The sequence below is a fragment of the Anser cygnoides genome, chromosome 1 (assembly GCF_040182565.1).
Source record: "Anser cygnoides isolate HZ-2024a breed goose chromosome 1, Taihu_goose_T2T_genome, whole genome shotgun sequence".
Taxonomy (NCBI): domain Eukaryota; kingdom Metazoa; phylum Chordata; class Aves; order Anseriformes; family Anatidae; genus Anser; species Anser cygnoides.
Window position 1 is genome coordinate 36794046 of NC_089873.1, and position 14113 is coordinate 36808158.

A 14113-nucleotide genomic window follows, 5' to 3' on the forward strand; every position below is an offset into this window, starting at 1 on the left:
AAGCCACAGGCAGTAAGGCTGAAGTCCCCAGATGAATTGGTGGAAGGATGACTCATCTGTGACCACGTGCCATTGCTAAGATGTCTCCCTGTTTTTTACAGTTTTGCTTGGTTTTGTTTTTTACACAAAAGAATCTGTGAAGGGTACAAAGAAAATCGACTTTTCAGTCTCACTTTCTGAAAAAAAACTTTTGTGCTGCCTAGTTAAGTGATGCTGCCTTAAAACCAACCTTGCTGTATTTAGGGCTTGTGCTGTCATCAGCTTTGAGATGGCAGTGACCAGCAGTTGAAAGGGATAAATTGCTTGGAGCTGGACTTCGTCTCTACAGTTTTTTCCCATGTGTGTATGTTTTCATCTAACAGTTGTAATTTCTACCATCTTATTTGTACGTTTTGTCCTTCTTTCTGCTAAAATGATTTAAAAAGTAGACTGCTCATATTCAACAGTATAGAAGCAGCTTTCCAAGAGAAAACAGGTGGCCTCCAGTTCTTGGATCTTTTAGGAGATGTGTAAGCTGTGTCAGAGCTGCACTGCAGACTTTTGAAGGCAGGGTGCCAATGTAAAGCAATGAAAAGCAATTCAGAGTTTTGATTAAAGCTTTTACTGCATTTCCCTACAGCAGTTTGCAAATCTTGAATCCTTCTCCAATCCTTTGCAATTCTTCACATGCAGTCTATGCACTGCTATGCATTTGATTTTTTTGTCCTTAGCATTAGATAAAAATAATGTGATATTTGCAAAGAAATTGAAGTGATAAGAATTGTTTTCTAGGTGCTGGAGTAGCAGAGCATAGCTCTGAAAAAATACCAGACTTTTAGAAGTTTGTTTGCAGCCCAGAAAGCCATTCATATCCTGGGCTGCATCAAAAGCAGCATGGCCAGCAGGGCGAGGGAGGGGATTCTCCCTCTCTGCTCTGCTCTTGTGAGACCCCACCTGGAGCCCTGTGTTCATCTCTGGGGCCTCCAGCACAAGAAGGATGTGGAAATATTAGAACGAGTCCAGAGGAAAGCCACAAAGGTGATCAGAGGGCTGGAGCACCTCTCCTGTGGAGACAGGCTGAGAGAGTTGGGGTTGTTCAGCCTGGAGAAGAGAAGGATCCAGGGAGACCTTACAGCGGCCTTCCAGTGCCTGAAGGGGGCCTGCAGGACAGCTGGGGAGGGACTCTGTGTCAGGGAGTGTGTTGACTACAAGGAGTAATGGCTTCAAACTAAAAAAGGCAGATTTAAATTAGATATTCACAAGAAATTCTTTACCATGAGAGTGGTGAGGCCCTGGCACAGGCTGCCCAGAGCAGCTGTGGGTGCCCCATCCCTGGAGGTGCTCAAGGCCAGGCTGGATGGGGCTTTGGGCAGCCTGGTCTGGTGGGAGGTGTCCCTGCCCATGGCAGGGGGTTGGAGCTGGGTGGGCTTTAAGGTCCCTTCCAACCCAACCCATTCTATGACTCTGTGATTCTGTGCTTATATTTCTAGTTTCTTGTCAGTTAAAAATCATCTTGCATGTAAGGATTGGAGTGAATGCTGATAAGTGTTAAGGCACATTCCTTAAATACTGCCCAGAGTTAGGGGTATGATAGTAGGAATAGGAGGAAAATATGCAAAGTTTTCTGTTCCAGCTACTGATGTGTTGGTTTCATCCTTCTGAGAGACATAGTGGGTGGGATGTGTGCTGTGGTTCCTTCTCGTATGTGGGTGTTGCACTGGAAATTCTCATTCAGAAACCATTATTCCTGCAGGTGTTTTAGTGATGGCCAAGTATGTGTTAGCAGCCTTGGAGATAAATTGCCCCAGAAGACTTTCCTTTGGCTTCTGTACAAATACAAAGTACTTCTCATAGCTAAGGCCATTATCTATTATGAAGTTGGCGTTTTTAGACGCTGGGCTAATTATCAATATATTCACAGAAAAGGAAGAAAAAAAGCTGACATTTCCAGAATGTATGTTATGATGATACACATTGCAGAAGAAATGTAGCCAGGCTTTTTGCCAAGTCATGTAGTTCTATTCTATAGTTGTTTTCCAAAGGCTGTGGTACAAATGCCTTCAACTCTTGCACAGTTGCCACAATTTTCATCTGATTAAACTGCTATGGTCAACTAACAAAGGAATATATTTGAATGAGACTCCAGTTAAATACTCTTATTTTGACATACTTGATTTCTGTAATAACCACTGCCAAGTATTTCTTTTTTTCTGGGTCAGAATGAAAGTAAAGCCAGAGTCCAGAAAAGCTAAACAAAGCTGTTTCAGCAGCCCACTCTGTGGAGTATTATGTAGTTGAGTATCTGTTTCAAAGAGGAGCCACAATTATTTCTTGCGTAAATATTTAGATAGTTGCATGTGCTGAGAAACAAAGACTATTCTAGATCTGAAATTGTGAGGGACATCCATCTAGAATTTTACATTTCACATGGTTTAGTTTATGTATATACCGTAGCAGTGGTAAGACAGTACACAGTTTGTTCCATTAAAAAGGCTTGTAACATTAATCCTGACCTTCACCCTTTTTGTTGGCACCTAATTTCCCGATGCTTCATGAGAAACCCCCTCTTAAACTACTTCTGAGTTTCCTTTTATAAGAGTCCTGTCCAGATGTTGTCTGCCTACCTCTGCCTTCCCAAATGATTATTTTTAGTGCACTGTAATTCCGACAGAATGTTGTCTTTGCAAGCTGCATTGCATTCACTATCTAGGACGAGCAATTAATACAAATAGTATGTTACAGTTTTTGTGTGCCTTTTTCTAATGATTTCTTTTTAATTACAGAGCAAAGAGATTGCATTTCAGCTTCATGAAGACTTAATGAAAGTCCTTAATGAGCTTTACACGGTAAGTACAGTTGCTTACTTAGCTTATCTTATACAAACTCCATATCAGACTTCTTCTATAAGCTTTAAGTATCCTTTTATCTAGCAAGTTACCCCCAGTGGAGGTGCTTATTTTTGTCACTTTACACAAGGCCAAATTATCTCTTTTGGAAAGACCACTCCACTCACTTGTTTAGAATACGTACGCTAATACTTTCAGGATTACTCTCTATTTTCAACCCTTTCTTCCCCCAGACCATGCTAAACCAGTTTATTATAATTTTTGTTCGTTATTAATAAGGCATTTCTACTCAGACCTTACCAGAGCAAAGCTTTTCTGCCTTTTTTATTTTTTGTCAGTGCTGCCATTTGAATCATTGACTAGACTCAGTAAAAGTCATAGTTGCTTGCAGATCCAGTGCTGTGGTGTCTAAACGTTTCCTATATGCACTGCCCTATACTTGAAAAGTAAATAACGAAAAGAAAAATGGAGGGTTGTGTAGGCTTTCCATACCATTCTGAAAGGTCAAGAAGAGAAAAAACAAAACATAGAGCATTCTGGCAAGCTGCTGCTAACTGTTTGGAAATTCTGAAAGAGGGGAAATCTGAACTTCTTTTCCTCTTTGAAACTCATCTACGTATCTCATTACTGCAGGATGAGATCCTGTCTACCTGAAAGCCATTTCTCAAAATATTCTGGGGATAGGTACCAACAATATTTTCTAAGAAAGAACAAAGTGAGAATTACTTTTTATTTTGTTTTGTTTATACATAGCTATGCAATGAAAAGGAACTGGTGAGATCCACCTCCTACAAGTCTGTTGATTCCTGCTGGTTGAGGAAGTAGTACATCTAAATTTTATCTTGTATCTGAAAGAGATGAAAGTTCTGCACTCTGATACCCTACATAACAGTCCCTAGACTGCTCCCTTCCCTATCCTCAGTATTTGGGGGATCAGAAAAACAAAACGAAACCCACCAACAACAGTAAAAAAAAAAAACACTATTTACATTGAGAAACAATTTGTGATTTTAAGGAAGTTTAGGAAGACAGCAGAGACTAGCTCTCCTCACGCTGAGATCAGTCAAGCATTACTCGTGTCTCATCTGTTTTTATTTTGACCTAGGAAAAATTGTGCACCGTCTGCAGATGGGTTGAAGAGCATTTGAACTCAAGAACAACTTGGGTGGCGAAAAAGAATTCCAAATAAATGTAGACCTGTATCACTGCCCTAGATTCTTTTGGATTGTAGTTAAGGATGCAAGTTCCTAAAACCTGCCTAAAACTTTTTTAGCTTCTTTTTTTGAGGGCTTTTCTTAATTTTTTTCCCTGAAATCACCGCTGATTTTGTAGAACGCGATACTGCAAAAGCCTGTTGCCTCAGGCCTGTAGTCTCTTAAATATGCTGGGATCGGCTTTGCTAAAGTAGTGATAGCCTCAGACAATTCACACAGCTGCAGGGAATCAGCAACTGTAGGAGCAATTGCACAAGCAGGACTTCAGTGATGAGTAAGCCCTGAAGATACAGCCTTGTTCCAATTAAACAGTTATGTAACTCGAGAGCCTAGTGAGGTGCAGGATTAGTGCCTGTGCTCCCAGGATAGGAAAACACCGAAGCATGTGCTGAAATACTTGGCTGAATCACCAGTGAAAATCCGCAGGACTAGGCTTTAGTATTTTCATTCTTTTTCATCACATTAGTGCTTATGTCTTCCCACTGAGAGCTGCAGAAGTTTATTCAGATACTAACTTCTATGTTATGCCTTCCAGTGAGTGCCACTTCCTTTCTCAGAATTTAAAATTTTTGTTAACTAGGAAGGTTTTTTAAGCTGATAGAATACAGAACATATGCACCATTTAAATTAAATTACTGCTGTACAATACTATTTGGGGGATGAAATAAACTTCAGCTAATTTTTAGGCATCTGCAATGTATGTACAAATATCCTAGCCTGCCATCTGTGTTCCAGTTACAGTCGCTGGAAATCTAATATGTGGAGATCAGAACCCTTCATCTGATCAGATGTAAGCATGTGCTTCAGATGAAATTACCGACACCGATAACTCTGTTGTCCAGCGTTTCATTGATTGCAAAGGACTTCATCAGCTGTAGGTGCCCATATTTAGCCAGAAACAAGCCACACTTAGTAAAGTGCCAATATGGTGCAGAACAGCACCTGTTCTACTACTTGCAGCATTAGAATGATCATCAGCTTATCTGTGTAATATACATCTTTGTGTACATAAAAGGTAGAAAGATACCTAGGCAGATGGACACCTCATACATAGGTTTCTAATTCTGTGTAACATTTACTGTTTACAGAATAAGATCATATCATAGTGGCTTCACATAAACAAGTATCTACGTTTTTTTTTTTTTTAACTCCGGGAGGCATGTTTCTCAGTCATTTACAAAAGGGAAAAGTCATCTTTCTGCTTTTCCCATGATTTACGGGAAGAAAAAGAAAAAAAATAGTAAAATTAATTTCAGTCTAACTGTTGTGAAGTAAATCTTTGTGTCCAAAAGAAATCAAATGAATTTCAAGTCAGTAAAAAACTGAAGTCTCTCCCTATTAATCTTTTTTTTTTTTTAAAGAATGGTACTTTCATGAAAGGTAACTGTTAAAATGTAAAGCCTTACTGGAGTTTTAATACCCCTAAAGCCTCCATGTGAGGGGGCAAATATCAGAGTTTCTAAACAAACAGAGTATGTGAATGAATGTGGGTTTAATAATCTGCTTACTACTTATGGCATCATCCTTTATTTTACAAGAAAGATCTGTAAAATAAGGTCACCTTCCAGAATTAAAAAAAAAAAAAAAAGTTACAAAAGTGCAGTGAAAAGAATGAGAGAATTAAAATCACTAACAGCTAAAATAATGAGAAGGACATGTTTTGAGGCACAGGTATAGTCATTTTAAAGAAGTTGCATGTTTTATTTGTTACTCCTTGGACTTCTCAGATAAGGATTGGGTCCCTTAGGCAGATGTATGCAGGCACACGAGTATTTTTGCAGCTCCACAATACCTCTTTCATGCAAACATCATGTTGTGTGCTCCACTGACAAGATGTAAGACATTACGTGCCTAGATTTCCCTAATGTTTTGGGATGAAGGGCTGGATTAAGTAATTGTTTCAAACCCAGATGATGAGAGGCTTTACCACCCATCTCTAGCCAGACATCAGGCCTTACCCCACCTGCGTTCAGACTTCTCAAGCACAAGGTACCTCAAACCCAATTAGAATGATCCAGAATAAATGGGATGTTTAAATGAATTGCTGCTGATTTGGTCCAGATATTTTTAATGGATGAGTTCAGGCACAACCTACTAAGTATCAGAATAATAACTGACTTTGTTCTGGTGATAGTGCTGCATCAAGTATCCTAGTCATCTCTATCACAGCCAGTGTCAGAAATAAAAGGTGATTTCAGGACCCTTCTCTGAAAATATAAGCTTCACTTTTGCCTCAGAAAATCCTTTTTAACCTGTTCATAGGATCAGATCTAGCTACTGCTCTAGTTAGGGACTTCTGTCCATTGGTGTTGATGGTTTTTAAATCAAATTCTTCAAATCAATAAGTAGCGCTATAGATTTTTCAAAGGAGAAACTGTTCCAAGAGAAGAAAAAAATAAAGCACTGAGGAGCTGAAGAGACTTGCCACCTTCCACTAAGAATGCAGTCTGAAGGTTTCCAATTAAAAAACCTCTTTCTGTGCAGATATATTTTTAAGACCATGAAAGTCTGAATCTCTGCGTTTTGAGAGACTGCAAAGCTATTTGGCTGCATATTGAATGTGGAGAAGCTCAGAACTGCAGTGAGATGTCCAAAAAAATAAAGACATTTTAGAATATTAAATGCCCGTTCTTTAAAAAATCACTCCATTAAGAGATCTTTCACCTTGCTTACACTTTATGTAACTCCTTCTTCTACCCATTTGCATCACTAGGAATTATTCTGAAAATAGGAGATGTGTATAATAGGTCTTCTGTTTATTCACTGAGAGTAGTTTAGCTTGTATTCACTTTGTCTTATGCCATCCTAATTACAATTATGCATCACGTACAGGATTAATGAAAAAATAAAAACAGAAGCAGGTGAAGTAAGGCTCCAGAAGACGTTCTAAGAACGTGTGAGTGAAGCAGGCTTATTTTATTGGAGTAATCAAAATTTTGTAAGGCAAACTTTCCTTTTTGTTTTTCATCTCTTTTCCATAGAGAAGGTTTACTTGAATGTTACAATAAATATTTGTATGTTTTCTGCATGTTATTCACATGGCTAGTGGAAATACATTTTAAGACTCTCTATTTTCAATTCTCAGTATTTTATGCTCTTGTTCTTGTATTACGACTCAAAACATCATGCTAAAAATAATCAAATAGATAAGTTTCAGTCTGTATCTTTGCAAGTTCAGTAAATTATAAGTGGCAAGTACTTTTAATTATGCATGGTTTCTTCTTGGCTGTGCCAGACAATCAGTATTTTCAGGTCTGCAACATCCCAGCTACTGTGCATTCATCTTACTCCTATCCTCTCCCTATTACTCTTTCAGCCAGTGTAGGCTAGAAATTAGTCCCACGTTTTACATAAGGATTTAAGCTGTTGAAACTAGAGCAAGGTGTTCCTTTTGAGTAAGCAGAGATGAAGAAAGAAGAGCCCATTTAGTTGAGTGAGGTCACAGATTGAAGGTTTTTTCCTGACAATTCCAGAAGAAAATGTTGATCAAACTGAAAACTGTAGAGGTTTGTGTCAATGTTTTTTGCAAACTGAGAGATTTAGAGATCTTTTTACATGTTGATTGAATGAGCGAATAAATTATTGATTTTACCATTGATCCTCCTTGCTACAGAGAAAGCTCCCCAAACTCTTCTTCCATTTCTCTTGAAAGCTACCATATCTTGTAATATCAGATCAAGTACTGCAAAATAACGATAACATCTGAGTAATGGGGCATGGTAGGAGACAGTGAGTAGGCATAAGCTTTTCTTGCAGTGGAGGGAAGTCTCCGCTGAGGTTATTTAGGAGTCAGGGCGTATTCATAAATGACCTCCAAGTGTGTGTGTGGTGGTGGGGAGTAATGTGTTGACAAGTTTGCTGAAAATACAGAACTGTTCCAGTAATCAGGATGAGGACAGGTGGTGGAGAAAAGTAGTGCACATTGGAGGGAAAAAGCAATTTCACATAAATACAACATGCTGAACTTTTAACTGACTGGTAACAGTCAGTAGTAGATAATTCTAGGAAAATATACCATGAAACTTTAAAGAGTGGGGGGATCGGCTGTTAGGAGCAAGTAGGAAAAGAAAAGAGAGCAAGACTGAAAACAATCAGATGCATGTATAATTATGGCCCATGTATACTCACATCTATCAGTACTGTGTATGGCTCTGATCTCACTTGGAAGCACTGGAAAAAAGTACTTGGAAGAAAGATCCATTGAGGGTTTTCTTAGGTGTCCTGCGTCTACTCTTCATGACATTTCTTGCTTTTAGGGAGAAATTACTAATGTCCACTCCTCCTTCAGAAGAGGGGCTAAGTAAAACAGAGAATGATCAAATGGGGAACTATAAATGAAAAGTTCAAAAGAAAGGAGTTGAGAGCCACAAGAATAAAAACAAGAAACTGGTAGGAATTGAAGTGAACACTGAGCAAAGCAACCATGACAGTGCCAACTGCTTTCTAGATACTTTTGAAAACAGGCTACTAAACCTGGGGGGTGGTATGCCTCGACCGGTACAACTTCAGTGTATGAATTATACACCTATACTTATCTGACTGGATTTATTACACATCAGACTGGAGTCAGTGAAGGAAGATAAGATCTTAGAGGGTCACTGACTGAGAACAGTGCTCTCCTTCTCTTTCCTTTGGCCCTGTACCATTCTGGTTTTTTGTTTTACTGAGCTGTTTTGCTCAAGAGTCAGAAAGGCCTATGAAAGAGTTCATTAGGTATGAGCACTAATGTGAATCATCTGCAGTATTTAGTGACATTTAGAAATGTGAAAAGTATTCAGCTGCCTCATATATATCTCACGCAAAATCTCTGCCTCTTACTTTTTGGAATAGGAGCGTGAAAGCATGCTCTGAGTGTAAGGAAGCAGAACTGTAGATACCTTCTACCATCAAAGCAGATCTAAGGCAAATGAAGAATTGATAAGTGACAGTCTAGTCAGCCTGTTAACCTGTATTTGTAATATCTTTTTGTGTGTGTGTGCGCCATTTTGCAGAAGTTGACCATGATAAAATCCATTGGTTATAGCAAGGAGCAGGATTTTTTTCAAACATCATAAAAATACATCCTCATGTCTACTACTTGTTTTTCCAAATTTCACCTTCTGTCATCATACTTTTCCCAAGCAATACAATCGTAAGGCTTGCAGAAAAGTGAAAAAACAGGGACAGTCTAAAGCAAACAATTTAATATTAAATAAGACTAGGTCTGCTGGGCCACTTGCATTTTTCAGTTTCTTTATCTCACTCATTAAAATTTTAGTTGTCTAATTTCTAAGGGTAGTTACAGCCAGATTTTCTTTTTTTTCTTTACTGAAATAACATAGAATCTGGATTCTCTGTAGAAAACTTAGGTCCAATTTACTGTAGTATATCAGAGATCCGAGAGCTGGTGAAATCTCTGATTCAGTAATTCTGTATTGGTAATAATATACCAGAGGTTACTCCTGGAAACACATCAGAGGCTGGCTTGGAAGTGAAAAAGATGACGAAAACAGCTAATACTAAGCCTGCTTAACTGCTAAAGTCCAATGATGTAGTGGTGTTGGTATAAGATATTACTTATTTATTGGGGAAAGCACTAGCTAACCTAATCTAATGAATCCCTTGCAACTCCAGTTTCTGATAGGAACTCGCTACTTACCAGAGACAATTCTGAAACAATTTAAACTCACTAATTCCAACAGGAATGAACTTCTGCTCCATTAAATGATTATTTCCTGAAAAAGCACTGTGAAAAAGCTATTAATTATGCAGTTTTATTATACAAATAAAGCACGTTCATTTGACAAACCCAAGATAACTGCAATACATTTTCTCTTTGTAGCATTCAGTCTTAATACTTTGGGTTAAGATTTTTTCTAGAAAAGTAGTTTGCTTGTAGAAAATGAAAGCTAGAGCCTTGCTACAGGAATGTTCCTCTCTTGTAGCCCACAGAAGTTCAGCATTAATTGCTGTCTTGTTGATGGATTTACCCCGATAATGATTGTGGGTTTAAATAAAATAATTATCTAAGTGATTACTCTAATGTTCCCTTCACTGTGATAGGTGCTGTGTCCTGCCCTGAGCCCACTTGCTGAGCTCTTACAAATGATGAAAGTTGCTACCACTAAGTGCAGTCTGTCTCCTACAAGTAAGAGGGTGCATAGTTTGTATAGCATGATCTTTTCCAACTGCGTATAGTCTGACTTAGTTATCTGTCAGAAATCTATATTTTACATCATTGGATCTCCAATAATAGACCTGCTAAATTAGCAGGAGATGAACTCCCAATTTGATTTTAGAAAGGGACTTGTATGTATTTAACAATGCTTGTTCAGTACAGCAGAAAAGTGCAGCATATCCATCATGATGGCAGTTCAGCATCTGCAACATTACAACCTTGCTGTCTTTTCAGTGTATACTTGATAGCTGATCAATAAGCACTTTGGGGGACTAATTAAAGTCAGTTCATTGATGGATGCTCTCACAGGATAGTCTATCAGTTCAACAGTTTGGTGGGCATTTGAGAATCTACATTGCTTACCTCATCAGAGAATTTGTCATTTGAGTAACAGGTCTATGGATCTGTTACATGTTCACAGATCTGAAATCCATGGTTCTTAGAACTCTTAATACTGTAAGACTGTTTTCAAGAATTAGACAAGCCTGTTACTGTCTTTTACAGTATCTAGCAGTCTTTTAAATATTCTTGGGAGAAAAGATGGCATAATGTTAAGGGAAAGATTAATATATATGCAATTTAGCATGCAAATTATGCACTAATTTGTTGATGAAGTATGCAATGAAACACTTGGAAGCCTTGTTTTTTCCTATTTATTTACTGTTTGTGTCTATCTAATGCTTTTTCAAGTTTTTGTTCAGCTGCTGCACCATCAGCTCTTAAAAAACTTCGGCAAATCATGAGAAAGACTGGAGCTGTCAGCTTGCCCTAGAGGCCTGCAAAGTAATGATGTCACTAGTGCATGAGCTAAGCAGTGCTATCAGTATATCAAACTGGACAGGAATAAAATGCACAGACTGATCACTGCTCTGTACGTAGTGTATACTGATTTCTAAACCAGCATGGCTCAGGTAGGACACACTGACTATTGTCCTGCCCTGATTATACTGCCAAAGGGAGGGCTTCTTTTTCAATTTTACTTGTGCTGCAGTCATTTGTACTAAGAACCATGTCATTCTCACACAAACTTGACTTTCAATCAGGGTATGTGGAGGCACTCTGGATTTAGTAGCATGTGCTGTAAGCAGGCAGCGAGAGGAAGAAGTGCTCTTCAGTGATGCGAGCTTAGTGAAGTCAGCGTGGAGGCTTCTGAGCCTCTTGGTGAGAGCCGGCAGCGATGCACTTACGCTCCTTCACTCAACAGCGAGGCAGGCTGAAATGTCATAGCCACTGCAGAAAGATATTTATGCCTAGTACGCCCTGCTATACAGCGCTCGGAAAAAACTGCTTCTAAAACTTGTGTTTACTGCCTTTGTCAAGAAGTGTCAAAGCAAGGATTTTTCCTTACGTCAGATGCTTTGAGATGTGCTGTTAGGAAACTCAGAGAGGTTATTATTGTTCCCTCTTTGCAGGCAAGAACAGAAAGAGTACAAAACAAAATAACTTTCCTAGATCGTAAGATAAATAATTTAGCCTTCTCCCACCAACTACAAAGTCTCCAGAGCTGACACTGAATGAAAAATAAAAAATAAAAAGAAACAAACACCTGTAGACTTCTGTAAGGAAGCACAAACAAATTGAGTAAAAAGACCAACAGAGAAGGGTATACAATCATTGTCTTTAATTTCCTTTTCCCATAATTTTTAAGAGATCCATATCACTTTCTGTGCCTTTTCAGGTTTATTTAATAAAAAAACTTCTTTAAGAAATGTATTTCTTCTCTTTTCAGTAATTATTTCCATTTGGCTATATAAGTTAGGTACCCCGGGCAGAGGATATTGACAGCTTTAAAAATGCCTTTGGTAACAGTGCAGGATATAGGAAGCTAAACGTGCTGTTAGGTTAAACTGGAAACAGTGAGGATCTCAGCTCTGCAGGCTTGCATCCTCTTTTCAGCTCAATATTTTTTTTTCTTCACAGTTTTGCCCCATCCGTTCAGACTGTGGGCGCCAGCTGTTCCCTTTGTGCATCCAGTGTTTCCACAGAGAGCTGTGAACGTGTTCTTTTAAAAATAAGACCAGTGCTTTTGATGCACATCTGTGACTTTTTTACCTTACTACAAGAAGCTGGTGAAGAGTCACCTGTTTCATTTTTAGTACCAAACCTATTCCAGTTATATCAGTGGCATCAGTATTGCAGCACTGGGCAGCTCCCCAGACTAGCCTCTCCCTTCAGCAGGCCACACGAAGCCCTGCTGAGGGAGGAATGGAGGGACCCTTTGACTCCTCCCTGGCTGTATCCTTTGGAAATGAGAGTGGCTTGGGTGGTCTGGGCTCAAAGATGACATCTGCTGGAGAGAGTGCTCCAGCACCCTCTGAAGAAGAGAGGAGGCCATCGTCTGCCTGAGGACGCCTTCCCACCTTGTTCCTTGCATGAAGATCGCGTGTGTTTGCAGTCTGGCAGTTCACACTCTCTCGGCCACACAGCTAGCATGTGTGCAGGAAAGATAGCGGTGTTATGGGGGAAGGAGGAAGCGTCTTCATGACTTCTCTGTCAGACTGCTCCTTCTCCAGCTTTTAACTTTAATGTTTGGAGAGCTGGCCAGTTCTACATCATGGCTGATCTGCTGGCTGCGTGGTTAGACACAGCTTCTCTCCAGGCCTTTGACAGCGATTCAGCTGACCAGGGACCTGTCCGCAGACTGAAGCTTCCTGTTGTCCCTGCTTCCTTCCGCTGTCCTCACAGCAAAGCGTATCCGCCTGTTTTCAAACATTTGGTGCCCCCAGCAGAGCCATTAGTTTAGTACTAAGGAAGTAAGATAGATATGGCCCTGTTATTGATTTAGTTTTGTTGCTCATCATTTCAGGCTTTCATACAGAGTCCTGAAGTTTAATAACAAGGATTTGGTTCTTTCCTGTCAGAGCAATAAAAAAAAATCCTAGAAAATATTTTCTGCACAACTGTTGGCTTAAATATTTGATAGCCTGCTGCTCAGTCACCTACCAAATGTTTCTGAGATACGAGGTCCTTCTGAGCAGAAGTGAGGCAGAATGAGAGACAGTCACACTTACATGATGACTGGTTCTCCATCATCTTCCTCTTTATTCACAGTGCTTGGTAAAGCACTCTGACCTTTTAGAATTTTAAATATATAAATACCCTTTTATTTAAAGTGAATAGTGACAGTTCTGGCATCATCCAAAGGCCTCACTGAAAGTCAGTCATTAATAAAGCCCATAGGCTCTTAGTATCCCTATTGGGATAGTGTTGAATAAATCAGAAAATAAAAATGCAACTGGAAGTCCTCAGCCTGTGTTGGCAAGGAAACTTATCCAAATTCCATCTTTATAAGAGAACATTTTATTCAATGACCCTGTTGTTTTTCTGTATGTACCTTTTTATTTTCATTTTCTCCTAATTCCTTTCTGATTCTGTCTTTTGCAGGTCATGAAAACATACCACATGTATCATGCAGAGAGCATCAGTGCAGAAAGCAAACTGAAGGAGGCAGAGAAGCAAGAAGAAAAACAGATTGGGAGGTCGGGAGACCCTGTTTTTCATATTCGACTAGAAGAAAGGCACCAGAGACGGAGCTCTGTGAAAAAGATTGAAAAAATGAAGGAAAAAGTAAATAGTCCTTTTATTTTGCTTCATTTGAAGTAAATTCAATGCATTTCTGACATTCCTTAGCATGATATTAGACAGAGATGTCCAGCTGGGAAATAAAATTAAACAAGGTACACATAATAAACTAGCAGTGGGTTATAGACAACTTGATTTAATTGCAGATCAGAGAAGGGACTACTTTATAATTCTTACTACAAGGTTTGTTATATTTGGAACGAAATACTAAGTTATCGCTTTGTATTACATTTTTATATGAATAATAGGCTGGTAGTTAAGGTTCTTTCTTGTTAATAGGAATGTTTGCTTGATTTGTTTCCATTTTTGCTACATATCATCAATTAAGTAATTCA

General features: G+C 39.0%; 1 protein-coding gene across 3 annotated transcripts in view; it reads left to right on the forward strand.

Moving 5' to 3' along the window:
• SRGAP1 (SLIT-ROBO Rho GTPase activating protein 1) overlaps window positions 1-14113 on the forward strand; it is a 151509-nt gene that overhangs the window by 85439 nt on the left and 51957 nt on the right. For all 3 annotated transcript variants that reach the window (XM_066992485.1, XM_048065364.2, XM_048065365.2), the window contains exons 4-5: window positions 2763-2825; window positions 13581-13763. In XM_066992485.1, the coding sequence (XP_066848586.1) occupies window positions 2763-2825; window positions 13581-13763 (246 nt within the window). The remainder of the gene's footprint in view (window positions 1-2762; window positions 2826-13580; window positions 13764-14113) is intronic.